The following is a 27,045-nucleotide window of genomic DNA, read 5'->3' on the forward strand; positions in this document are numbered from 1 at the left end:
AGGGTAAACACTCCGACAGAGCTATGTCTGACAGCCTTGCTGCTCACTGAAAGAACAAGGGACAGAGAAAAAAGTCTGTGTGGCTGAGCACTAGAAAGACTGTGAGGCGGAGGAAGGAAGATATAGGGTGAGGGTGAGAGAAAGCAAGAGACAAAATATATGGAGGAGGAGAGCTCAGCCACAGGGGGAGTGTGTTCTGAAAAACCAGGCAGAATTCAGCCGCTGGTGAGCCTGAACACCAATCCTCTCCCTTCTGCCACAGGCTGGGAGGGATTGAGCCAGGATTTCCATTGGGTTCTTCCAGGGAGTGATTTAGAGAAGAGTCCAGGGCTGTTGATTAGGATTTGTAGCTTTATGTAGGGAATATGCTGGAGAGGATTTGAATACGCTGTTCGCTGTTATTGCAAATTGCACACAGTAGTGTCTACGACGTGGAGGCTCAGTCTGCTGGTTAGTATTGGCAGTGCTGCTCCCACCCCTGCTGCTGGGGTTGTTTGGGGGCTATGTTTCTGACTGACTAGGGCAGCATCACCCACATGCAGGGCAGAGGCTGAATGGGAGGTAAAGAGTGCAACTAACCAGCATGGGAGCCAAACAGATGAAATGGTAAGAGTTGGATTTCACAAATGATTTGCATTTGCATCTCTTGATTTACACAACATAACTGTCTCTCTCCTTCTCATTGTTGCAATCAGTGGATGTAATATAGAAATGCAATGTTTGTTCATTGACCAGTGCCTCTACATGTGCCTTGACAGTGTGGTGCTACCTTTACAGTGACGGGAGTGGTTATGACACCTCGATACAGTGCAAGCACTATGTCATTTAGAAGATGTAATTTATTTGTCTAATCAATATTATCCTATGTTCCTACACTATATATTTATGTTACACGTGTTAGAGAAACTAATCATAGTGTGATAGTTCGTAGAAGTGGAGTAGTTCACATAATTTTAGGACTGGGTTTTCGGCTTTTGTCTGAATGTAGGTGTGCCTCTCTGGTATGGATACTGTGCGTCCGTGTAGTTGTTTGTCTGGAAGAGAATCTATAGTCTATGTGAGCTGAATGAGTGATATTGCCTAGCAACGGCTAACTACAGTGTTTGGCATTGCTGTGATTTCCATTTGCAGATCGGTTTACATCTCAGATTTACTTTCATCAGACTGATTAGCATCACACTGTATATGGGCATGTCCAATCTCACATGGTGTTTTAGTGTTTAGTTTTACAGTTGTTTTAGTATTTAGTTCCAGAGATTAGGATAATTTCTGTTTAGTATTTGCCCACCATAGTGGAGGTTTTATTTCCAACCCAAAATATATTTACAGTAAATACACAAATGACATTATACTGTAAAATAGGCCACAGGTGCATGTGATCCTCTTTCAGATATACAATTGAAAAGTTAAAGCAATGCTCATTCAGTTAAATTGAAGACAGATTTGAATTAAAAACATGTTATTTCAAGAAGATTTACTTTATTTGATATAAAGGTATTAAAAAAGACATTCAAAGGCTAATCTCTTGCTAATCTAGGTATCTCTACTGTATGTTGTTGTTTCAGTTGGCACAACAGATCAGTAGGGTACATATTTTAAGGGAAATTCACAGAAAATACAATATGTAGCGATAAAACTACCCAGGACAAAGGAAGGGCGGTGCCACGATGAGAGATTTACACAGAACATTGGTTGGCATGTCCTTCATACTTCTTTGCCTGTAGTTCTTATTGCAAGATTATTTGAAATGATTTACAGTGTTTATCAATGTGGAGTACTTAGGCATAACCACTTCAGTAGAATCAGATAAGATGGCCACCAGACCACAGAGGCTCTGTTTATGTAACCTACTGTCCCTGTTTCTCAGCAGCTCAGTAGAATCAACAAAGTAGGCCTCGTATGACAGAAAACGTCCCAAACTTCCTGAATATGATATCTAAATGGTATATAACCTAATTGTCACAACTCTATTGAAGTCATCATACTGTATCTACCATACATCCCTACCAACCTAATTACATATCAGTCCAAGCAAGCATCATATGGTACCTGCCTCCACATACAGTATTAATAATTTACAGCTGAGGCACAGTAAGAGCCCATACAGACCCTCCTGTGGCCCAATTAACCCTAATTAATTCTCCCTCTGTTCACAGTGTTAGTGAATGGATAAAGGGTGGATAAAGGGTAATTCCATGGTAACAGAGTGATGCTGAGACTCAGATGTTTCACTTTAAAATGTATGTCAAACAAAAACCAGTGATTGCAAAGTTAACAAACCATATAACTATATGCACAAGGACTACTTTTAACAATTTACACTGAACATTTCACAAAAACACATTTACTTGAAGAACAGTGCAGATGCAAAGTTTGGGAACAGAATGACGGTACAAACGTTCATTCTGTTCTTCAAGTAAGTGTGTTTTTTATATATATATTTTCGGTAGACATTTTTAAAAGTAGTCCTTGTGCATAGAGTTGTATGGTTTGTTTAAAGAAGACGGATGCCATCCTAACTACATTAAAACAGACATTAATCTCACACACAGACTGTAATGTGAGTCTAATTACTCATGTCAACATTATGCTTCACACTAATTAACATATGGTTACATAAATGCAATCCATCATAATCCACCATTACATGTTGAAAAGGGGAGAGAGACTATGTTCAAATCTTTCTAAAGAAAAATGCAGGATGGTCTAAGGGTTTTAGGTTTAATAGCGGCAGAAACTGGCAACAATTATAAAATACAAATACAAAATACAATTAATTACAGAATACCCTGAAATCCAATGTATCAAAATAACATACATAATACTTTTGCAAAGTATTGTACTGAATTAAAATACAAGTATCTTGTATTTTCAAATACAAAATAAATTTGCAAGTACACCCTTAACAACATTTTCAGTAATGGTAACAAAAGCGTTTTACTTGCTATGACTGTGATAATGTGGTTGTTTCTACTATGGTTGAATGCACTGACTAAGTTGATATCGATGCTAAATAACAAATGCTAATGTTGATGTAAAAATAAACACTTTATCACGACTCAGGATATGACCCAGATGCAGACACAGGAGGCGGAGAGTACAGTTCTTAGATGATTTATTGTACACATGGGGCAGGCAAAGGGCAGGTCGAGGACAGGCAGGGGTTCGTGATCAGGTCAGAGTCAGGCAGGTACAGGATGGCAGGCAGGGGTTCGTGATCAGGTCAGAGTCAGGCAGGTACAGGATGGCAGGCAGCGGTTCGTGATCAGGTCAGAGTCAGGCAGGTACAGGATGGCAGGCAGGGGTTCGTGATCAGGTCAGAGTCAGGCAGGTACAGGATGGCAGGCAGGGGTTCGTGATCAGGTCAGAGTCAGGCAGGTACAGGATGGCAGGCAGGGGTTCGTGATCAGGTCAGAGTCAGGCAGGTACAGGATGGCAGGCAGGGGTTCGTGATCAGGTCAGAGTCAGGCAGGTACAGGATGGCAGGCAGGGGTTCGTGATCAGGTCAGAGTCAGGCAGGTACAGGATGGCAGGCAGGGGTTCGTGATCAGGTCAGAGTCAGGCAGGTACAGGATGGCAGGCAGGGGTTCGTGATCAGGTCAGAGTCAGGCAGGTACAGGATGGCAGGCAGGGGTTCGTGATCAGGTCAGAGTCAGGCAGGTACAGGATGGCAGGCAGGGGTTCGTGATCAGGTCAGAGTCAGGCAGGTACAGGATGGCAGGCAGGGGTTCGTGATCAGGTCAGAGTCAGGCAGGTACAGGATGGCAGGCAGGGGTTCGTGATCAGGTCAGAGTCAGGTAGGTACAGGATGGCAGGCAGAGGTTCGTGATCAGGTCAGAGTCAGGCAGGTCGAGGACAGGCAGGGGTTCGTGATCAGGTCAGAGTCAGGCAGGTACAGGACGGCAGGCAGGCTCGGGGTCAGTACCGGCAGAATAGTCAGAACCCAGAAAACTAGGAAACAGAACATGAGCAAAAGGAAGACGTGAAAGCACGCTGGTAAGACCTGACGAACTGGCAACAAACGACAAGAGAACACATGTATAAATACACAGGGGATAATGGGAAGATGGGCGACACCTGGAGGGGGGTGGAGACAAGCACAAAAACAGGTGAAACATATCAGGGTGTGACACACTTGCAAAGCATGCTAGATATTATTATTATAATGAGCTCCACCCCCGAACGAGATCAAATTTGAATAAAAATGTGAATGACTGTAGAGATAGGCAAAGATAATGTATCTTGTTATAAAATACCCTAAAGAATGCATGAAAATAAAATAAGAAATACTGTTATCAATAATACAGAAAAGTCAGTCAAAAAATACATTTAAAGTAGGCAAAAAACCCCACAAAGGAATCATAGACAGACTATTTCAGTCAAATGTCCTGTGCAGTTGTAAATCAAACAAATACATGTGTGAACACAACGTTTTTTAAATTTCAACATATTTTCTAAGAAATAGGCTCTATATAATTGTCTATCAGGACTGTTGAAAAGTATTTTGATAATACAAAATGCAGCTCACTGAAGTATCTTGTTAGAAAATACATTGGACTGTAGTCTAGGCCAGTGAAATACAAATTAAATAATATGCAAAATACATTTCAAATACATGTAACAGAAATACTGCCCATCGCCGAATGGTGGTCTATTTGGTCCACACAGACAGAAGCATGGTTGTTTTCCCACAGATATGAAGAAAAGGATCACGGAATCCCCCCTCTGGGAGCCATATCTAATGCCTGGGGTCATAGACCACATGTGGCTGGATCCCATTTCTAAAAAACACGAGGGAACATGACAAGAGGCCCAGACCTCAGGGTGCTTGGAATGTACTCAGCACAGACAGAGATCATCATAACATACAGACTGAGTACATAACAGACTCAGTACATTCTGAAAGAGGAAATCATCCTCTCAGAGACATTGAAATCATTGTCAGTTTTGAACTGATTATCTCCGGAGGAAAAAACAATCCTAAGAATGCGTTGTTACAAAAACGAAAACAGCATGTTTCTAAATCCCGCCCCTATCTGACTGTTTGAAAAAGGAAATAGTTTGTTGTTTGACTCAAATGTGTCCCATTTGTCTGAAGTTGCCTGTAAAGTGCATTTTAATTTAAGTAAAACTTAATATTTTGGACGGGTCATTTCTGTTTGTGTCAATTAAGTTGAATGAATGAATTAATGAATGAACAAACAAATTCCATCTCTGTGTTTACTTAAAACTCCAGCCACGCTAGTCATAGACTGTTCTCTCTGCTACCGCAAGGCAAGCGGTACCGGAGCGCCAAGTCTAGGTCCAAAAGGCTTCTTAACAGCTTTACCCCCAAGCCATAAGACTCCTGAATAGCTAATCAAATGGCTATTTGCATTGTCCCAACCCTATTTTATGTTGCTGCTACTCTCTGTTTATTATCTATGCATCACTTTACCTCTACCTACATTAACATATTATCTCAATTACCTCAACTAACCTGTACCCCTGCACATTGACTCTGTGCCGGTACCCCCTGTATATAGCCTCGCTAATGTTATTTTATTGTTGCTCTTTAATTATTTGTTATTTTTCTTATTTTTCTTTTTTACTTCAGTTTATTTTAGTAAATACTTTCTTAACACTTATTTTTCTTAAAACTGCATTGTTGGTTAAGGGCTTGTAAGTAAGCATTTCACTGTAAGGTCTACACCTGTTGTATTCGGCGATGTGACAAATAACATTTGATTTGATTGATTGATGGACAGTGAAGCTAAAACTTTTAATTTGGCTCTATATTCCAGCATTTTGGGCCGCTATTCGGTCACTGTACAGAATGTCATCTCTTATTTGAGTGTATTTTAAACCATAATGTTGCATGTGAAACATTTGATCTCAATTCCAAAATGCTGGAGTATAGAGCCATATTAAAAGTTTTAGCTTCACTGTCCAAATAAATACAGAGGGAGTGTATGTTCACAGTGTATCATTCTGTTGAAATATAGCACAGTCCAGATGGCATTTACAGTATGTACAGTATATGTAATTTCAAGAAGAACGTCTTCCATGAATATGTATTTATTTTATTTTATTTGGCTCAGCAGCAAACAAACTCATTCCTTATTCCTGTCTGTTCCCACCATCTGTTGCAGCCTCAGTTCAGCCAGCCCTGCACACTCCCCTAAAGAAGAGTACATCATCGCTCAGTCCACAGACACTCCTAAAGAAGTATTGATCTCAGCTCAATCTGAAGACCACGCCGAGCCAGTAGATGACAAATCAGAGTTGACGGAAAGGAAATCTGATACAGGTTGGCTGCACATTATTTTGCTTGTTCCTGAAATCTGTTTCCATTTGATTTATTTGCTACAAAAATTATGTTTTATCATGCCCGGTCTGTTTCTGTCTGTCTATCTGTCCATCTGTCTGTCCATCCCTCCATCTCTCCCTCTGTCTGTTTGTCCGGCTGTCCGTCTGTGTGTCTGTGCCCTCCAGAAGAGGTGTTGTCTCTCTGTGGCCTGTGTCTGACCCCGGGGCATAGTGGACCAGAGGAGGAGAGATCATGGGAGGAGCAGCTGGAGTGTCACCAGGAGCAGCTGGAAAAGGAGATGCAGGAGGCCAGGAGGATGGTGTTCCGCCTGCAGGTAACTAAAGGCTCCTCACACACACACACACACACCCACACCCACACCCCACCCGCACACGCACACGCACACGCACACGCACACGCACACACACACCCACACACACACACACACCAAGGATATTGTAGTAAACTAAAACAAAAACAATTTAGTAAACTGAAATAAAATAATTAACAAACCTGTTTCAAAAACTAAAACTACACTGAAACTATTGTATTTGACTCCAAAACGAACTAAAACAAATAAATAAAAACCATCATGAATTACAGTGCATTCGGAGAGTATTCAGACCTCTTGACCATTTCCACATTTTGTTAATTTACAGCCTTATTATAAAATTGATTAAATTGTTTTTTCCCCCTCATCAATCTACACACAATACCCCATAATGACAAAGCAAAAACAGTTTTTTAGAATTGTTTGCAATGTATTACAAATAAAAAAATGGAAATATCACATTTACTTACATTTACATGTTGAAGCAACTTTGGTAGCGATTACAGCCTCAAGTCTTCTTAGGTATGGCGCTACAAGCTTGGCACAACTGTATTTAGGGAGTTTCTCCCATTCTTCTCTGCAGATCCTCTCAAGCTCTGTCAGGTTGGATGTGGAGCGTCGCTGCACAGCTATTTTCAGGTCTCTCCAGAGATGTTCGATCGGGTTCAAGTCCTGGCTCTGGCTGGGCCACTCAATGTCATTCAGAGACTTGTCCCGAAGCCACTCCTGCGTTGTCTTGGCTGTGTGCTTAGGGTTGTTGTCCTGTTGGAAGGTGAACCTTCGCCCCGGTCTGAGGTCCTGAGCGCTCTGAAGTAGGTTTTCATCAAGGATCTCTCTGTACTTTGCTCTGTTCATCTTTCCCTCGATCCTGACTTATCACCCAGTCCCTACCGCTGAAAAACATCCCCACAGCATGATGCTGCCACCACCATGCTTCACTGTAGGGATGGTGCCAGGTTTCCTCCAGATGTGACATGTGGCATTCAGGCCAAAGAGTTAAATCTTGGTTTCATCAGACCAGAGAATCTTATTTATCATGGTCTGAGAGTCCTTAAGATGCCTTTTGGCAAACTCCAAGCGTGCTGTCATATGCCTTTTACTGAGGAGTGGCTTCTCTCTGGCCACTTTACCATAAAGGCCTAATTGGTGGAGTGCTGCAGAGATGGTTGTCCTTCTGAAAGGTTCTCCTATCTCCACAGAGGGACTCTGGAGCTCTGTCAGAATGACCATCAGGTTCTTGGTCACCTCCCTGACCAAGGCCCTTCTCCCCCAATTGCTCAATTTCGTCGGGCGGCCAGCTCTAGGAAGAGTCATGGTGGTTCAAAACTTCTTCCATTGAAGAATGATGGAGGCCACTGTGTTCTTGGGGACCTTCAATGCTGCAGAATTCTTTTGGTACCCTTCCCCAGATCTGTGCCTCGACACAATCCTATCTCGGAGCTCTACGTACAATTCCTTCGACCTCATGGCTTGGTTTTTGATCTGACATGCACTGTCAACTGTGGGACCTTATACAGACAGGTGGGTGCCTTTCCAAATCATGTCCAATCAATTGAATTTACCATAGGTGAACTCCAATCAAGTTACAGAAACATCTCAAGGGTGACTAATGGAAACAGGATGCACCTGAGCTCAATTTCGAGTGTCATAGCAAAGGACCTGAATACTTATGCAAATAAGTATTCAAAAAAACTGTTTTTGCTTTGTCATTATGTGGTATTGTGTGTAGATTGAAGATTGAAGAGGGAAAACATGTATTTAATCAATTTTAGAATAAGGCTGTAATGTAACAAAATGTGGAAAAAGTCACGTGATCTGAATACTTTCCGAATGCACTGTATGTTCAGTTTTAGTTTTTGGGGGGACAAAAATCGAATGGGGTTTACAAGCTTTTCTTTTCTAATGGGGTTTTCAAGCTTCTGAATCTGGTGGATTAGACATTTACTTAATAATTTAAAGATCGACTCAGTGAGATGACTTTGCCATGAGCAGCACCACAGATATTTGGCGCGTTTGAGTGGTAAGGCTAAAGCAACCGACTGTAGACGAAAGTCGAGGAGTGAGGCAGGGGAGGTGCATCTGATAAGAAGCAGCTGAGAAGTTTAGCCTCGCGCGTCAGCCCTCCTGGTTGTTGCAGAAATCGACCCACTACTACTGTTTACTTGGTGCATCTACGTCATCTCACTGAGTCTACCTTTAAACCTATCCTAACCTATGACCTAACCCATCACCTTATGCATTACTGCCCCACAGGGGCAAGAAGTGTCCTCCCAAAAAACCCAAACACTTTGCAAAACATAAATGGCTCCTAGCCTCCCACGCATAGGCTTCTTTCTGTCCCTAACACTAAAATGAAATAATATAAAAACGAAATAGAAATGTTTTTATCAAACTTAAACTAAATAAAAACGAGTAAAATGGAACTGAAAACTAACTGAAACTAAACTGATTTCTCATTGAAAATGTTTAAACTAATAGAAAATAAAACTAATATAAAAACACACAACTATAATAACCTTAACACACACACTCTACAGATACACACAGATACACTGTCAGACATACAAACATAACTTTATGTGAACATCTTTAGTATGTCTAAGATGTATCTGTCACGGTTGTCGTAGGAAGGAGCGGACCAAAGTGCAGTGTGATTATCGTTCCACATTTTTATTGAACTGTGAAACTATGCAATACATATAAATAAACTGAATAACAAAACAACAAATCGTGACGCAGAGGTGAAACAAACACTAACTCAAAGACAATCTACCACAAACCCAGGTGGAAAAAACACTTACTTAATTATGATCTCCAATTAGAGACAACGATGACCAGCTGCCTCTAATTGGAGATCATCCCAAACAAAACCCAACATAGAACTACAAAACTAGAACATGACAACATAGAAAAACTAAACTAGAACACCCCCCTGTCACACCCTGACCTACTCTACCATAGAAAATAACAGCTTTCTATGGTCAGGACGTGACAGTATCCCTCCAAGACTCCAGCTAAGGTAAGTATACAATGAGATTGTGATCATCCAAACATAATCTGGTATCAAGGAGCTGAGTGCTCTTAATCTAGCACAATCTAATCTATCCTGTCAGGTATAAAAATCACCCCCCACCTCTACCCCACCCTGCCCAACTGAGGATGATCACATGAAAGTGTCCTGCACATGTCCAAGCCAAGTATTTGCTCTATGTTCACTGTCCAGTTCAGGTTGGCAGCCTTGTGGTGAATGTGAGGTCGTACGTCCATATTGGTGTGTGTGTGTCTGACATGTTTTTATGCATGCATGTGATGTGGTCAACAGGCTTTATTTCTCTCTGGTGTGTGTTTATACTGTGAAATGTATTCTGGGTGTGTAGGCTTTATCTTATTTGTACAGTATGTGTCCATCCCTCTCTTCTCTCTCCAGGCTCTACTGCTGCACGGCTCTCTCCCTGAGGACGAGCAGGATGTCTCCATGGGCTTCGGGGATAGCAGAGCTAACTCTGAGCAGCAGCTGGTACTGTGTCCGCCCCCATCCTCTCTCTACATTCACTTTAGATAGTATGGCATGTTCAGCCACTTACTGTGATGTAGCAGTGCCAGACCCTGGCACGCTATAATGTTTTTACTGTCACTCTAGAGTCCAGAAAAGACGCAGATACTGTAGAAGTGTGAATGAGTCTGTTATCTGCTTAGCCTGCTTTCATGCCAGGCCACTGTCTCTTTATAAGCTCTGGCATTTCTCTATTTTCTCATAATGCCGCTCATCCCCTCGCTTTGAAGGTTCTAATCCGCAGTCGTCTGGACCAAAGCATGGAGGAGGCTCTTGATCTGAAGGTACAGTAAGTAAAAGTAATTGGGCTTAATGTGGATGAGCTGCCATAAGAGCACATACCTTCCCCTAATGAAATGTCTCTGAGTCTCTGTCTTTCTGTCATCTCAGAGGGAGCTTCTGAGGCACAAGCAGGAGGCACGCCACCTTCAGGCCATTAAGGTAAAACCTGCCAGTCAAACCCTTCAGTTTGTTTGGATTGTTACTTATACATAGATTAGTGGCTTTAATTCAGTTCTCATGCCAGCTCTGGGTAGAGAAACAGACCCTTTTAGCCTCCACTGTTCCTTTACAGAAGAGTTGCGTGCTCTGTTTAAGGCTTCATAAGGATCCATATTAGTGGGTCCTTACTCTTTGGTAGGCAAGCCGGCCTCTCTAGCGTTGTCTTTGATCTGCCTTTCCTCATTAGGATGCTCTTCAGCAGCGTATGTCTGTACAGGAGGCTGCGGTGCTGCAGCTGAAGCAGGAGCTACTGAGGTGCAGTATGGACAAAGAACAACTGGAGGGGGAGAACGTGAGTCAAATGATATGATAATACATCCGTTGACATTTAGAATGAATATTTGACCTTTATATTCAATGGCTCTATCTATTTATGTATTCAAATATTCACAAAATGTTTTGTTCATCCACATTACAAATATAAGTATATATTTGTATATTTGTAGGCAGAGCTCAAACGGAAGTTGAGCGATCGGAACAAACTGCTCAGTGAATATGAGGTAAAATGTTAATTTTCACCATTTCAACATACTTTAACATTTGGATATGATTATGTAGTTGAAATGTATCAAAGTATCACAGATATCACAGTGATATGTCTATAAAACCAGCAGCAACTTGGAAAAAAGGATAGACTACATCAGCAACAGCAACTGAAACTGGACGATGCTCGGCACAACTCTAATGAAGGAAGCCACAGGGTACAGTACCATAATCAAACTGCTTCCACTGCACTGACAGTAAATTACATGTATTCGTTGTAGCTTGTGAAGTTGGTAAGATATATTATGTCTGTTTTTCTTCAGTCATCTAGGAGTGAAAAGAGTGGGTACGGTAACTCTGTGGGCCCACCCCCTGGTCCGGCCTTCCAACACACAGCGGTGAGTCATGTACACCTATGAACATTTCCTACATGTGTTTACATGTTGGTTGGAGGGAGGGGGTGATTCATTAAATGTGTGGTTTAGATATGTTTCATGTCATCAATATAGCTGTTTCTAGAGCTAGTGACCTAATAGAGGTTGAAGGCCATGGCTAAATGATCAACCTTCAAATTTGCCTGGACACCAGTTCAAGTGGTTTATGTGTGTGTGTGTGTGTGTGTGTGTGTGTGTGTGTGTGTGTGTGTGTGTGTGTGTGTGTGTGTGTGTGTGTGTGTGTGTGTGTGTGTGTGTGTGTGTTAGCAGGGGGAGGAACTGCAGCTGGTAAGGGAGGCCCTGCGTAGTCTGAGGGATGGCTTCTCAGGTCACGACCCTCAGCATCACACCCTGGACACACTGGAGCAAGGGGTGGCCAGTCTCATGGACCGCCTATACACACTCGACACACGCCGCAGGCAGCAGGACAGAGGGGTACATACACACACACAACAATACACACAGAGGACCACAGAGATGGGTGCTGTGTGTGGGCTGTTAGCGTGATATTATGCACCTGATGTGATAATAGTGTTTATCGTGTGCACATCGTGACTGATTGAATTGGCATTTCTTTTAGTAACTGAGACTGTCTTCTTGTAGGGTCAGTGCAAGTCACCAGGACGAAGAGCCAACCCCACAGACAGGGACTCATGGCCACCCAGCTCAAGTAAGATGTACTATTTGTTTTGCCGTTCTCAACAACCTTGCTAATTCTCTTCACACAACTTTATATAATTGTGTAATTCAATTACATTGAGCACATGTTAGGAGGTATTGAGGATTTTAATTAGTTAGGCTGGCTATCTGTAGAGAAAAGGGTCATATTAATCCAACTTGGTCTGGTCCACAAAATGATTGAAGACTCAGCCTCCAGGTACCTAACAAATTATTTTACTTATATTAGAGATATCCACCAATACAACACCAGAGCAATAGACTCTGATATTGCCTATTTTAAATGTAAGAGTCTATCTGGTAAGAACACCTTTTTATATACTGACGCTGTTGAGTGGAACAAACTATCACAGCAACTCAAAGCCATGACGACCATAGTTGAGGAGACTAAATTACTTGGTGTTACCTTAGATTGTAAACAGTCATGGTCAGAAAATATAGATTCAATGGTTGTAAAGATGGGGAGAGATCTGTCTGTAATAAAGAGATGCTCTGCTTTTTTGACACCACACTCCACAAAGCAAGTCCTGCAGGCTCTAGTTTTATCTAATCTTGATTACTGCCCACTCATATGGTCAAGTGCTGCAAAGAAGGACCTAGTTAAGCTGCAGCTGGCCCAGAACAGAGCGGCACATCCTGCTCTTGTTGTAATCAGAGATAATATTAATACTATGCATGTCAGTCTCTCTTGGCTAAGAGTTGAGGAAAGACTGACTGCGTCACTTCTTGTTTTTCTAAGAAATCTCGTGTTGTAAATTCCAAATTGTTTGCATAGTCAACTTACACACAGCTTGACACACACACTTACCCCACCAGACATGCCACCAGGGGTCTTTTCACAGTCCCCAGGTCCAGAACAAATTGAAGGAAATGTACATTATTATACAGAGCCATGAGTGCATGGAACTCCCTTCCATCTTATATAGCGCAAGTGAACAGCAAACCTGGTTTAAAAAACAAATAAAGCAACACTTCACGGCACAACGCCTCTCCCCATGTGACCTACTTGTTGTGTGTATGTACTGACATGTCTGTGAAACTGATAGATGCACACACTACATGTTAATGTTTTTAAATGTATGCAAATTGTAAAGTATTTTGTCTGTAATGTCTTTTTTGTTGTGTCGGACCTCAGTAAGGCTAGCTGTCGCCATCGGTGTCGGCTAATGGGGGATCCTAATAAATCAAATCAAATCAAAACCACAACTTCATTTAAAAAGTGTCGTAAGCTGGCTAATGATCGAGCAATAGACACATTTTTTCATTTCTGTATCTATGTCATGTGTCTGTATCTATGTCATGTGTCTGTATCTATGTCTTGTGTCTGTATCTATGTCTTGTGTCTGTATCTATGTCTTGTGTCTGTATCTATGTCATGTGTCTGTATTTATGTCATGTGTCTGTATCTATGTCATGTGTCTGTATCGTGTCTGTATCTATGTCTTGTGTCTGTATCTATGTCTTGTGTCTGTATCTATGTCATGTGTCTGTATCTATGTCATGTGTCTGTATCGTGTCTGTATCTATGTCTTGTGTCTGTATCTATGTCATGTGTCTGTATCTATGTCATGTGTCTGTATCGTGTCTGTATCTATGTCTTGTGTCTGTATCTATGTCTTGTGTCTGTATCTATGTCTTGTGTCTGTATCTATGTCATGTGTCTGTATCTATGTAATATAATGTTTTAGCACCATGGAAATAAGTATGACTTTCTTGTGATGTCCCTGTCATTTTTTAAATGTATTTTCATATATGTACTATGTGTATGTTTTTTTTTTTTTATTGGCAAAAGAAATCAATCAATCCTGTATTTAAGCTGTAGCCAGTAAGCCGACCGATACGTTTTGATTTGTTTTCAGAAATAGCTCACTCTCACAGCAGCCCTGGCCTGGACTCCACAGTCTCCACCAAAGTGCTCTACTTCACTGATCGCTCACTCACTCCTTTCCTGGTCAACATCTCCAAAAGGTACGAATCCAGAATCCCTCTTTGGGTCTTGAAGATGTCCATCGCATGTGTATCTTTGTGTTGTATGGTTGCGTGCTGCCTGGATGCAATGTATACTGCTCAAAAAAATAAAGGGAACACTTAAACAACACAATGTAACTCCAAGTCAATCACACTTCTGTGAAATCAACTGTCCACTTAGGAAGCAACACTGATTGACAATACATTTCACATGCTGTTGTGCAAATGGAATAGACAACAGGTGGAAATTATAGGCAATTAGCAAGACACCCCCAATAAAGGAGTGGTTCTGCAGGTGGGGACCACAGACCACTTCTCAGTTCCTATGCTTCCTGGCTGATGTTTTGGTCACTTTTAAATGCTGGCTGTGCTTTCACTCTAGTGGTAGCATGAGACGGAGTCTACAACCCACACAAGTGGCTCAGGTAGTGCAGCTCATCCAGGATGGCACATCAATGCGAGCTGTGGCAAGAAGGTTTGCTGTGTCTGTCAGCATAGTGTCCAGAGCATGGAGGCGCTATCAGGAGACAGGCCAGTACATCAGGAGACGTGGAGGAGGCCGTAGGAGGGCAACAACCCAGCAGCAGGACCGCTACCTCCGCCTTTGTGCAAGGAGGAGCAGGAGGAGCACTGCCAGAGCCCTGCAAAATGACCTCCAGCAGGCCACAAATGTGCATGTGTCTGCTCAAACGGTCAGAAACAGACTACACGAGGGTGGTATGAGGGTCCGACGTCCACAGGTGGGGGTTGTGCTTACAGCCCAACACCGTGCAGGACGTTTGGCATTTGCCAGAGAACACCAAGATAGGCAAATTTGCCACTGGCGCCCTGTGCTCTTCACAGATGAAAGCAGGTTCACACTGAGCACGTGACAGACATGACAGAGTCTGGAGATGCCGTGGAGAACGTTCTGCTGCCTGCAACATCCTCCAGCATGACCGGTTTGGCAGTGGGTCAGTCATGGTGTGGGGTGGCATTTCTTTGGGGGGCCGCACAGCCCTCCATGTGCTCACCAGAGGTAGCCTGACTGCCATTAGGTACCGAGATGAGATCCTCAGACCCCTTGTGAGACCATATGCTGGTGCGGTTGGCCCTGGGTTCCTCCTAATGCAAGACAATGCTCGACCTCATGTGGCTGGAGTGTGTCAGCAGTTCCTGCAAGAGGAAGGCATTGATGCTATGGACTGGCCCGCCTGTTCCCCAGACCTGAATCCAATTGAGCACATCTGGGACATCATGTCTCGCTCCATCCACCAACGCCACGTTGCACCACAGACTGTCCAGGAGTTGGCGGATGCTTTAGTTCAGGTCTGGGAGGAGATCCCTCAGGAGACCATCCGCCACCTCATCAGGAGCATGCCCAGGCGTTGTAGGGAGGTCATACAGGCACGTGGAGGCCACACACACTACTGAGCCTCATTTTGACTTGTTTTAAGGACATTACATCAAAGTTGGATCAGCCTGTAGTGTGGTTTTCCACTTTAATTTTGAGTGTGACTCCAAATCCAGACCTCCATGGGTTGATAAATTGGATTTCCATTGATTATTTTTGTGTGATTTTGTTGTCAGCACATTCAACTATGTAAAGAAAAAGGTATTTAATAAGATTACTTCATTCATTCAGATCTAGGATGTGTTATTTTAGTGTTCCCTTTATTTTTTTGAGCAGTGTATATGTTAGTACACGTGTATATTTTTAGGGTAGTGAATGCATGCATGTGTGTCATTGGTGTGTGTGTTGTGTGTCTATGTGCTGTAGCATTGTGAGGGAATGTGCATGTCTGTGTCTCTGCACAGATCAATGTACCATGATGCCATCTGACAGTGAGACTGTGCTGTGCTGTTAGGCTGGGGGAGGTGACCCTGAGAGACTTCAAGGCAGCGGTGGACCGCCAGGGTAGCTTCAGGTACCACTTCAAAGCCCTCGACCCAGAGTTTGGGACTGTGAAGGAGGAGGTAGGCATGTTTTGGATTACAGCTTTGGGGTTACATTTAGATAGGGTCAACCACTGAGGCAGAAATGACTGAATGACCAAAATGAAAAGATAAAACACCTGGAATTGGCAATAGTTCCGAAACCCAATAACTATTTTAAGATCATAGAGACGAGGATTCTCTATAAAGGTTGATAAACTACAGTTGTAATCGGAAGTTTACATATACCTTAGCCAAATACATTTAAACTCAGTTTTTCACAATTCCTGACATTTAATCCTAGTAAAAATTCCCTGTCTTAGATCAGTTAGGATCACCACTTTTTTTAAGAATGTGAAATGTCAGAATAATAGTAGAGAGAATGATTTATTTCAGCTTTTATTTCTTTCATCACATTCCATGTCGGCCAGAAGTTTACATACACTCAATTAGTATTTGGTAGCATTGCCTTTAAATTCTTTAACTTGGGTCAAGCGTTTCATGTAGCCTTCCACAAGCTTCCCACAATAAGTTGGGGGAATTTTGGCCCATTCCTCCTGACAGAGCTGGTGTAACTGAGTCAGGTTTGTAGGCCTCCTTGCTCACACACGCTTTTTCAGTTCTGCCCACAAATGTTCTATAGGATTGAGGTCAGGGCTTTGTGATGGCCACTCCAATACCTTGACTTTGTTGTCCTTAAGCCATTTTGCCACATCTTTGGAAGTATGCTTGGGGTCATTGTCCATTTGGAAGACCCATTTGCGACCAAGCTTTAACTTTCTGACTGATGTCTGGAGATGTTGCTTCAATATATCCACATACTTTTCTTTCCTCATGATGCCATCTATTTTGTGAAGTGCACCAGTCCCTCCTGCGGCAAAGCACCCCCACAACATGCTGCCACCCCCATGCTTCACAGTTGGGATGGTGTTCTTAGGCTTGCAAGCCTCCCCCTTTTTCCTCCAAACATAACAATGGTCATTATGGCCAAACAGTTCTATGTTTCATCAGACCAGAGGACATTTCTCCAAAAAGTATGATCTTTGTCCCCATGTGCAGTTGCAAACCGTAGTCCGGCTTTTTTATGCCGAATTTGGGCAGTGGCTTCTTCCTTGCTGAGCGGCCTTTCAGGTTATGTCGATATAGGACTCGTTTTACTGTGGATATAGATACTTTTGTACCCGTTTCCTCCAGCATCTTCACAAGGTCCTTTGCTGTTGCTCTGGATTCATTTGCACTTTTCGCACCAAAGTACGTTCAGGAGACAGAACGCGTCTCCTTCCTGAGCGGTATGACGGCTGCGTGGTCCCATGGTGTTTATACTTGCGTACTATTGTTTGTACAGATGAACGTGGTACCTTCAGGCATTTGGAAATTGCTCCCAAGGATGAACCAGACTTGTGGAGGTCTACAATTTCTTTTCTGAGGTCTTGGCTGATTTCTTTTGATTTTCCCCTGATGTCAAGCAAAGAGGCACTGAGTTGGAAGGTAGGCCTTGAAATACATCCACAGGTACACCTCCAATTGACTCAAATGATGTCAATTAGCCTATCAGAAGCTTCTAAAGCCATGGCATCGTTTTCTGGAATTTTTCAAGCTGTTTAAAGGCACAGTCAACTTAGTGTATGTAAACTTCTGACCCACTGGAATTGTGATACAGTGAATTATAAGTGAAATAATCTGTCTGTAAACGATTGTTGGAAGAATTACTTGTGTCATGAACAAAGTAGATGTCCTAACCGACTTGCCAAAACTATAGTTTGTTAACAAGAAATTTGTGGAGTGGTTGAAAAACGAGTTTTAATGACTCCAACCTAAGTGTATGTAAACCACTTCAAATTAGTGGATTTAGCTATTTCAGCCACACCCGTTGCTGACAGGTGTATAAAATTGAGCACACAGCTATGCAATCTCCATAGAAAAACATTGGCAGTAGAATGGCCTTACTGAAGAGCTCAGTGACTTTCAACATGACACTGTCATAGAATGCCACCTTTCCAACAGGTCAGTTGGTCAAATTTCTGCCCTGTTAGAGCTGCCCCGGTCAACTGTAAGTGCTGTTAATGTGAAGTGGAAACATCTAGGAGCAACAACGGCTCAACCGCGAAGTGGTAGGCCACACAAGCTCACAGAATGGGGCCGCCAAGTGCTGAAGCACGTAGCGCGTAAAATCATCTGTCCTTGGTTGCAACACTCAGTACCGAGTTCCAAACTGCCTCTGGAAGCAACCTCAGCACAATAACTGTTTGTCGGGAGCTTCATGAAATGGGTTTCCATGGCCAAGCAGCTGCACACAAGCCTAAGATCACCATGCGCAATGCCAAGTGTCGGCTGGAGTGGTGTAAAGCTCACCGCCATTGGACTCTGGAGAAGTGGAAACACGTTCTCTAGAGTGATGAATCACGCTTCACCATCTGGCAGTCTGAAGGATGAATTTGGGTTTGCCGAATATATATTAGTGCCAACTGTAAAGTTTGTTGGAGGAAAAATAATGGTTCAGGCTAGGCTCCTTAGTTCCAGCGAAGGGAAATCTTAACGCTACAGCATACAATGACATTCTAGATCATTCTGTGCTTCCAACTTTGTGGCAACAGTTTGGGGAAGGCCCTTTCCTGTTTCAGCATGACAATGCCCCTGTGCACAAAGAGGTCCGTATAGAAATGGTTTGTCGAGATCGGTGTGGAAGACCTTGATTGGCCTGCACAGAGCCCTGACCTCAACCCCATCGAACACCTTTGGGATGAATTGGAACACCAACTGCGAGCCAGGCCTAATCGCCCAACATCAGTACCCGACCTCACTAACGCTCCTGTGGCGGAATGGAAGTAAGACCACGCAGCAATGTTTCAACATCTAGTGGAAAGCCTTCCCAGAAGTGTGGAGGCTGTTATAGCAGAAAAGGGGGGACCAACTCCATGTTAATGCCCATGATTTTGGAATGAGATGTTCGACGAGCAGGTGTCCACATACTTTTGGTCATGTAGTGTATGTGTTTAGAGACCGTCTGTCCCTGTATATGTCATAGTTTATATTATAAGAGCATGCCTGTCTGGTTCTGGTTGGTGTTCTCAGGTGTTCCAGGATGGAGCCCTGGTGCCTGGCTGGGAGGGGAAGATAGTGGCCTGGGTGGAGGAGGACCATGGAGAGAGACGGTAGAAGTGGGAACCAACCAACCATAGAGGGAACCGCTAGCCTCAAACTGTGACCACTGGACTATGATGCCATAACACCCTCTCAGTATTCTCAGCAGCCCTGCAGAGGTAGCTATTATAACAATTGGGATCAATCTATTTATTACTGTTTCGAGATAAAACCATACTTTCAAAAATGTCTCTTTCCTATGGATATTTGACTTACAGTAACTGTTTGAAGTACAAGTTGAAGTTGCCAAATATGAATGAATACAATTTTTAAGTTTTAATAAACATGGATTACTGCATGAATATATTGACTATTTGTGAATTATTTCCTAGACATGCAGTTCATGTAACTCATGATCATGGAGGACTATAACTCCACTTGAGTCATTAATGTTGCTCTGAATGTCTTTACTGAGGTACTGTTTACTACTACAAAGGTTCAGACCCACAGCTTGTAGGATGCATAGCAGAAATGACATGTATTTTGGGCCATTTGCTTTGAGGTAACTGTTACTGCCTTCTCTAATGGCCTTCTTATATTTCCAAAGTCCGAGTCCCTTCGGAGACAAATCACCTACTGGGTGTTAGTGTGACATGCCAGAGCAGACAGTGCTTTTTTTTGTTGTCTATGAGTTAACGTGTGTGCTTTTAGTGTCTGCAGTAACGGCACTAGAGTATAGACACTTGCAAAGTTAATGTCCGTTTGTTGTTGAACGTGGCAGAGGCCGAATCCTCATTCAGTCTCTGGCAGCTCCAGGTGTAGATGGTACATATCCTCCACTTCTAGTAGTATATCATATTATAGAGAAATACACACAGACATTTAGACCAACAAGACCACAGAAAGGGTAACTTATAATGTAACATAGGCTATTATGTCAACATAGGAAGCGTTTAAGCAAGACCAACATAATTTTTGTTAATCTGTCACAGGGCCTTATTCATAGCACAGGGGAAAGGGGAAGCAGAGTGGTCCCTGACCTAGGAAATGCTGAGATGGCACTCTGTGATGGACTGAACATTTGGTATCTCCACAGTCAGCTCCAGGCTCTGAGAGAGGTCCCTGGGGTTAGAGTTGACAGTGAGCTGGTGCTGTGGCCGCTGAGGCTGGGCTGTCACTGAGCTGGAGATCACCTGGATCAGGTTCTTGGTCTTGTTGCTTTGGTCCCTTGGCCCAGATGTTAGCTGGACAGATGTGATGAGCTGCACAGGATTACTGTCCTCGGTCTGCCCTTCACGCAGAAGGAGATCTGCTGGAGCAGGGAAGCTGGGGTCTGGGAGGCTGGGAAATGAATGTCAAATAATTGTCAAAACATTCATCTTTAGCTACAGTACACCTTTAAAAAAAGTTAATACTACATAGTTAGTAGGTATTGCTCAATACATTGTGGTTAAATAATCTCACCTTTATCTTGATGGTGTCACCTTAATAAAAAATAAAACTGTTCCCTTGAACCATGGAATAATTACATAAAAGCCTTACCTGTGTTGGTGGCTGGACTGTTTTAGAGAACCCAGGCGGCACTGCATGTCCTCTAGGGTGCCCTTTAGCTTACTGCTGCAGATGTTGTACTGCTGGGCCAGAAGCAGGCCATGCTGCTGCTGGGTGAAGCTCAGGGCTAACAGGTGGACCTGGTCCTTCTCCCTCTTGTCCTTCTGAGCCTGCTGCGGCACTGCAGGGCTGAACGCCACATCCACCTCACTGTTGTCATCTAAGTACAAGGAACACAAGTTGTAGTTAGGGATGAAACGGTTACCGGTTTCAAGATAAACCATGGTATAATTCCCAACGGTTAGTATTACCATTTAAAATTTGAATTATAATTAAAACACGGTTTGAAAAACTCACGGTAAATGCTGTCCAGCATCAACCAAAGTTAGCAACAGTCTGACGCAGGCACAGCATGCAATGTGGGTATTTTGGGTTTTACAAGAGTGCTGAGGGAAACTTAATCTTAGATGGTCACCCTGTCTGCAGAACAAGCAAAATAAAATTGCTGCGAAAGGGGGCAACACTTCAAATCTCTTGAGTCATCTTCGTGACCACCACCCACTACTTTATAGCGAATGCAAGGTAAGTTAACTTTTAGCGCAATGCATGATGTGGGGACTTCGGAATAGAGGAAAATGTCATGGTTTGTCTGTCTAACTTGCTAATAGCTTGTCAATAATGAAAACTGAAGCTTTCAGTGTTACTTTCTCTTGTAAAAACACTACACATTGTTCTGCTGCTGTATGCGTCGTGTGTCTGCAGACTCTATTCGCCCATTGCACACGATAACACGTTATGTAGTTTAGTCACCCAACCAACATATTTTGTTCATTTAAAATCCGTCAGTCATCGACTTGGTTGTAAAAGTGTTCTAACAGGACAAACACTATATACTCCTATATTTATGTCAATTGTTGGGCTCATTGCAATTACTATCACTGTCTTCTTAAAACTCATTTGTATGTATGTAAATTGACCATGGGGTCATTGCATATACTCAAATGCAACACAGAAGACAGACACCCTCGTCCACTTACCCTCGCCTTGGGGGAATCCCCGTCGCCATCTTGGAGAACGGTCCAAATGATTAGCCAAGCAAGGGAAGTTTGCAGCGTAAGCCCCTCAGCCCTCATTTTTAGTCGGCTTTGCGAGTGTACAATTATGTTCACTTCCTCTAAGAAAAGTCTGCGAAAACAACATCAATGGAGAAGTCAACATACAAGTGTAAGTAAAAACTAATGCAAATAAGTTAGAAATTGTGTTACTAATGCACATGATGGCACAAACACGTCTCATAAAAAGTAAATATGTTTTTGTAGAAATAAAACATTTTCCTTCTTCAGAAGTTCCAGCTAGGCAGGCTAACGTTAGTTAGCGAATTAATTTGCTAGCTATCATACAGTAGGCGTATATTAATAATTATATTTTTTATATAAGTAGACATGCACTCATAATTGACTGAAGCGCATATAAAGCACCCACAAGCTACTGGAGGCTGAAAACACAATCATCGCGGGATGAAGGGTGTCCATTTAAAAATCACTCCTTCCCTCCCCCCTTGCCCTGTAAGTGTATACTCGTCAGACGTCATGATACGTCATCAGAAGTGTCCACTTAATTTAAGGGCTGAGGGGAGTGTGTGTGTGTGTGTGTGTGAATGAGGTGAATGAGGTGAGTGTGTAATAATTGCAATGTAACAACACCAATAATAATAATAATAATAATAATAATAATACATTTGCTATTCCCTTGTTTACAGAGTGGGTGTGCAGAAGGCAAACCCAGTGATGCTACTGGTTCCTCCTCATCTACAGTTGTGACACAGACACTCGAGCAAGCATTTAAAAGACAGGCTGCTTATGCACCCTCATCAAAACATGCTCAAGACCTCACTGCAGCTTTTTCATATTACATTGCAAAGGACATGATGCCATTTCAAATTGTTGAGAGGCCTGGCTTTCTGAGGCTGATGAAGGTTGCCGTGCCTCACTACAAAGGGCCATCACGAACATTATTTGCCAAGACTGAAATCCCAAACCTGTACAACCAGGTTAAAACTGATGTTGGAAAAAGTTTGACTCAAGGCACATGGTTTGCTGCAACTACTGACCTCTGGACCAGTGAAAGCAGGGGGTGGTTAACCCTACATCAGCTTCACTATCCATTACCTCACCCCAGACTGGCAACTGGAATCAAACTGCCTGGAAACACAGTTCCTCCCAGAAGATCACTCGGCTCACAACATCAGAGTTTTTTTAATAATATGCTGGAAGAGTGGGGGATCAACAAGAAAGACCTGGTCTGCATAACCACAGACAACGCAACAAACATGATCAAGGCTTTTGAAGCGTTCCCAGATCTGTGGCTTGGGTGCTTTGGCCATAATTTGAACCTGGCCATCTCAAAGGCTCTGAAAAATCAGAGAGTTGACACAGCAGTCAAGGCCTGCCGTCATCTGATCCAAGGCTTCTCACGGAGCTGGAAGAGAAGGAGAGAACTGAGAGAAAAGCAAGCTGCCCTCAACATGCCACAGAAGGCTCTGATCCATGATGTGGTAACTCGATGGGGATCTGCACACAAGATGCTTGAGCGTTTCCTCAGCCAACAGCAGCCAGTCTGCGCGACACTGGCTGGAGAAAGAGGAACATGGCATCTGATGCCCAAGGACGCCAACGTAAGTGTCATGGAGCAACTGTGCCAGCTCCTTGAACCTCTGAGCAAGTTTACAGATGCACTTGTCTCAGAGACACGAGTGACACTGTCAGCCATCAAGCCTGTCCTAGACCACATCACCCGTGATGTTCTGATGGAAAGGGATACGGAGCCATCTCTGACCAAGGAGATGAAAAGGGTAATGAGAGAAGACCCTAACAACAGATACACAGAGAAGGCAAAGAGAGTCATGCACATGGCTTGTTACATTGACCCCTGCTTCAAAAGGCGCTTTTTAGATGAGCCTGAGGCTGTAAAAGTTGACACTGACAGCTGTGTCCAGGAGGCCTTGAAGCTGGCAGCTGCACAAGTCAGGGAAGAAACACAAAGCACCAGCAGCACCTCCACCACCAACACCCCCACAGCGGCAACAGAGGGGAAAGGCCTGGCTGGGTTGCAGAGAAAGATTACCTCAACAAGGCAGAAGAGAGGTGAAGAGGGTCAGATTCCGACCATCCCAGAAGACAGAGTGAAAGAAGAGACCAAGGTCTACCTGTCTCTGCCACCCATTCCAGCAGAAGAGGATCCACTGGTGTGGTGGAGGGGCCATGCATCAGAGCTGCCTCACCTTGACAGGGTTGCCAGGAAGCTTTTGTGCATCCAAGCAACCAGCGTGCCATCAGAGTGTTCAGCGCCAGCGGGAACATTTCCAGCACATTTTAACAATACTGCGATAATACTGATAACCGTGATAATTTTGGTCACTATAATCGTGATATGAAATTTTCATACCGTTTCAATTAAACACCTTTTTAGGTCAAACAGTGTTAGATAACATTGGTATCAAAACCATTAAAAAGTGATAAAGTCAGCTGTCGTATACAGTTGAAGTCGGAAGTTTACATACACTGAGGTTGGAGTCAGTTTTTCAACCACTCCACAAATTTCTTGTTAACAAACTATAGTTTTGGCAAGTTGGTTAGGACATCTACTTTGTTCATGACACAAGTAATTTTTCCAACAATTGTTTACAGACAGATTATTTCACTTATAATTCAGCCTGTTCAGCCTATCACAATTCCAATGGGTCAGAAGTTTACATACAGTGCCTTTAAACACCTTGGAAAATTCAATAAAATGATGTCATGGCTTTAGAAGCTTCTGTTAGACTAATTGACATCATTTGAGTCAATTGGAGGGGTACCTGTTGATGTATTTCAAGGTCTATGTTCAAACTCAGTGCCTCTTTGCTTGATATCATGGGAAAATCAAAAGAAATCAGCCAAGACCTCAGAAAATAATTGTAGACCTACACAAGTCTGGTTTATCCTTGGGAGCAATTTCCAAATGCCTGAAGGTACCACGATCATCTGTACAAACAATAGTATGCAAGTATAAACACCATCGGACCACGCAGCCATCATACCACTCAGGAAGGAGACACGTTCCGTCTCCTAGAGATGAACGTACTTTGGTGTGAAAAGTGCAAATCAATCCCAGAACAACAGCAAAGGACCTTGTGAAGATGCTGGAGGAAATAAGTATCTATATCCACAGTAAAACGAGTCCTATATCAACATAACCTGAAAGGCCGCTCAGCAATGAAGAAACCACTGCTCCAAAAACCGGCATACAAAAGCCAGACTATGGTTTGCAACTGCACATTCATACTTTTTGGAGAAATGTCCTCTGGTCTGATGAAACAAAAATAGAACTGTTTGGCCATAATGACCATCGTTATGTTTGGAGGAAAAAGGGGGAGGCTTGCAATCCGAAGAACACCATCCCATCCGTGAAGCACGGGGGTGGCAGCATCATGTTGTGGGGGTGCTTTGTTGCAGGAGGGACTGGTGCACTTCACAAAATAGATGGCATCATGAGGGAGGAAAATTATGTGGATATATTAAAGCAACATCTCAAGACATCAGTCAGGAAGTTAAAGCTTGGTCGCAAATGGGTCTTCCAAATGGACAATGACCCCAAGTATACTTCCAAAGTTGTGGCAAAATGGCTTAAGGACAACAAAGTCAAGGTATTGGAGTGGCCATCACAAAGCCCTGACCTCAATCCTATAGAAAATGTGTGGGCAGAACTGAAAAAGCGTGTGCAAGCAAGGAGGCCTACAAACCTGACTCTGTTACACCATCTCTGTCAGGAGGAATGGGCCAAAATTCACCCAAATTATTGTGGGAAGCTTGTGGAAGGATACCTGACATGTTTGACCCAAGTTAAAGAATTTAAAGGCAATGCTACCAAATACTAATTGAGTGCATGTAAACTTCTGACCCACTGGGAATGTGATGAAAAAAATAAAAGCTGAAATAAATCATTCTCTCTACTATTATTCTGACATTTCAAATTCTTAAAATAAAGTGGTGATCCTAACTGACCTAAAACAGAGAATTTTTACTAGGATTAAATGTCAGGAATTGTGAAAAACTGAGATTAAATGTATTTGGCTAAGGTGTATGTAAACTTCCGACTTCAACTGTAAATATTTTTTGGGGACAATGTAAACTTTTTTTCCCTGCACCTCTTATAAAACAGGTTACAGTCCAGGTAATTATGCAGAAATACAGGTTTGTGTTCTGCAGGACAACAGTGACTCTTGGTACCTCCTCCTTCATGAGTGTCTGTCTCCAGTTTCCCTCCACACACAGGCACAGGCTTGTTCTCATCACCAGGGTTAGAGATGTGCTTCCAGCCACTCGCATTGATGTACAGCAACCCTTTCTTTGGCTCCTGACACAAACAATAAAGCAACTGTTCAGCCTCTTTATAGTTCACACCTCCATATTATTAGCCAGCAGTGCAGTCAAATGTGCACTGGAAACAAATGAACCAGTATTCTCTTATCAACACACTTGGTTATGTTATTTTTATGTAGGCCAGTGTTGTAAGAGTGTGTGTTTTGAATCTATAAACTCTAGTGTGGGTGTAGCTGCTCATAGAAAGCAGGTCATTTGTGGTTCCAGCATTTCAGTGAGTAGGCAGAGTCAGGCTGAGGTCGTGCATTATTATTTGCTCCCTGTTTTGTTTGTTTCTCGATAAACATCTGGTAGCTTTGGGGGTCATTCTGTGACAGGTCGTCTAACATGGACCAGAACTGGTTGAACTGCTGCAAAACCTCCTGCTTTGTACTACCAGGGAAGAAGACATATTTCTGAAAATATGTTGAGGGATTTAGTTCAGTATAGACACAGCTCATTGGAGTTTTGCATTTGATTATCTTATGGCAAGGCACGCTAGCTATAGATGAACAGGCATGGAGATAATTCCTTGCTAGGTTAAATAACGTTTATGTTAGCTAGCTAACGTTACAGTAGTGTAGCTAAATAGCTACCCCAATACACCAACCAGCAATGCCTTGAATACAATCAAACCATTTGGTACGAATGCTGTGAATCAGATGGAGAACAGTAGTTATCCTTTTAACACAAAACACATGGAAATACTCACAGTAAACTTCCTTCAAGTTTTTGCGACCCTTGTTCTAACGTTACAGCTAAATGTTGACAAACTGAACTTTGTCGCTAGTGTCCTCTGTTACTATGGAAACGAGATGAGAGGGGTGCATGCACGCCCTCTTCTGACAGGAGAGAGGTGCTAC

The 27,045-nt window shown here is 42.9% G+C and overlaps 1 protein-coding gene and 1 long non-coding RNA gene across 8 annotated transcripts; one reads left to right on the top strand and one right to left on the bottom strand.

Moving 5' to 3' along the window:
- On the top strand, window positions 1–19,594 carry LOC106581156 (dixin-A). Of its 6 annotated transcripts, none has more exons than XM_014163023.3 (15): window positions 1–606; window positions 6,132–6,289; window positions 6,478–6,623; window positions 10,048–10,137; window positions 10,404–10,457; window positions 10,564–10,614; window positions 10,862–10,966; window positions 11,121–11,174; window positions 11,286–11,375; window positions 11,481–11,555; window positions 11,859–12,026; window positions 12,195–12,261; window positions 14,129–14,237; window positions 16,085–16,193; window positions 19,224–19,594. In XM_014163023.3, the coding sequence occupies exons 1-15, from the start codon at window positions 584–586 to the stop codon at window positions 19,305–19,307; spliced, it is 1,383 nt and encodes a 460-aa protein (XP_014018498.1). In that variant the 5' UTR covers window positions 1–583; the 3' UTR covers window positions 19,308–19,594. The 6 variants fall into 6 exon arrangements, 5 of the variants coding, with proteins under 5 accessions (XP_014018498.1, XP_014018497.1, XP_045559754.1 ...); XR_001323023.3 differs by having other exon boundaries at window positions 2–606; window positions 6,475–6,623; window positions 16,035–16,193; XM_014163022.3 differs by having other exon boundaries at window positions 2–606; window positions 6,475–6,623; window positions 11,862–12,026.
- On the bottom strand, window positions 19,546–26,982 carry LOC106581157 (uncharacterized). 2 transcript variants are annotated; one of them, XR_001323025.2, is made up of 5 exons: window positions 26,895–26,982; window positions 26,051–26,177; window positions 21,821–21,968; window positions 20,848–21,003; window positions 19,546–20,573 (listed from the first exon to the last, which is right to left on the bottom strand). It is a non-coding gene; the product is annotated as an uncharacterized LOC106581157 (long non-coding RNA). The 2 variants fall into 2 exon arrangements; XR_014381905.1 differs by having other exon boundaries at window positions 20,775–21,003.
- Window positions 26,983–27,045: the final 63 nt, after the last annotated feature.

This window comes from Salmo salar, chromosome 20 (assembly GCF_965601325.2).
Source record: "Salmo salar chromosome 20, fSalSal1, whole genome shotgun sequence".
In the NCBI taxonomy this organism is placed as follows: Eukaryota; Metazoa; Chordata; class Actinopteri; order Salmoniformes; family Salmonidae; genus Salmo; species Salmo salar.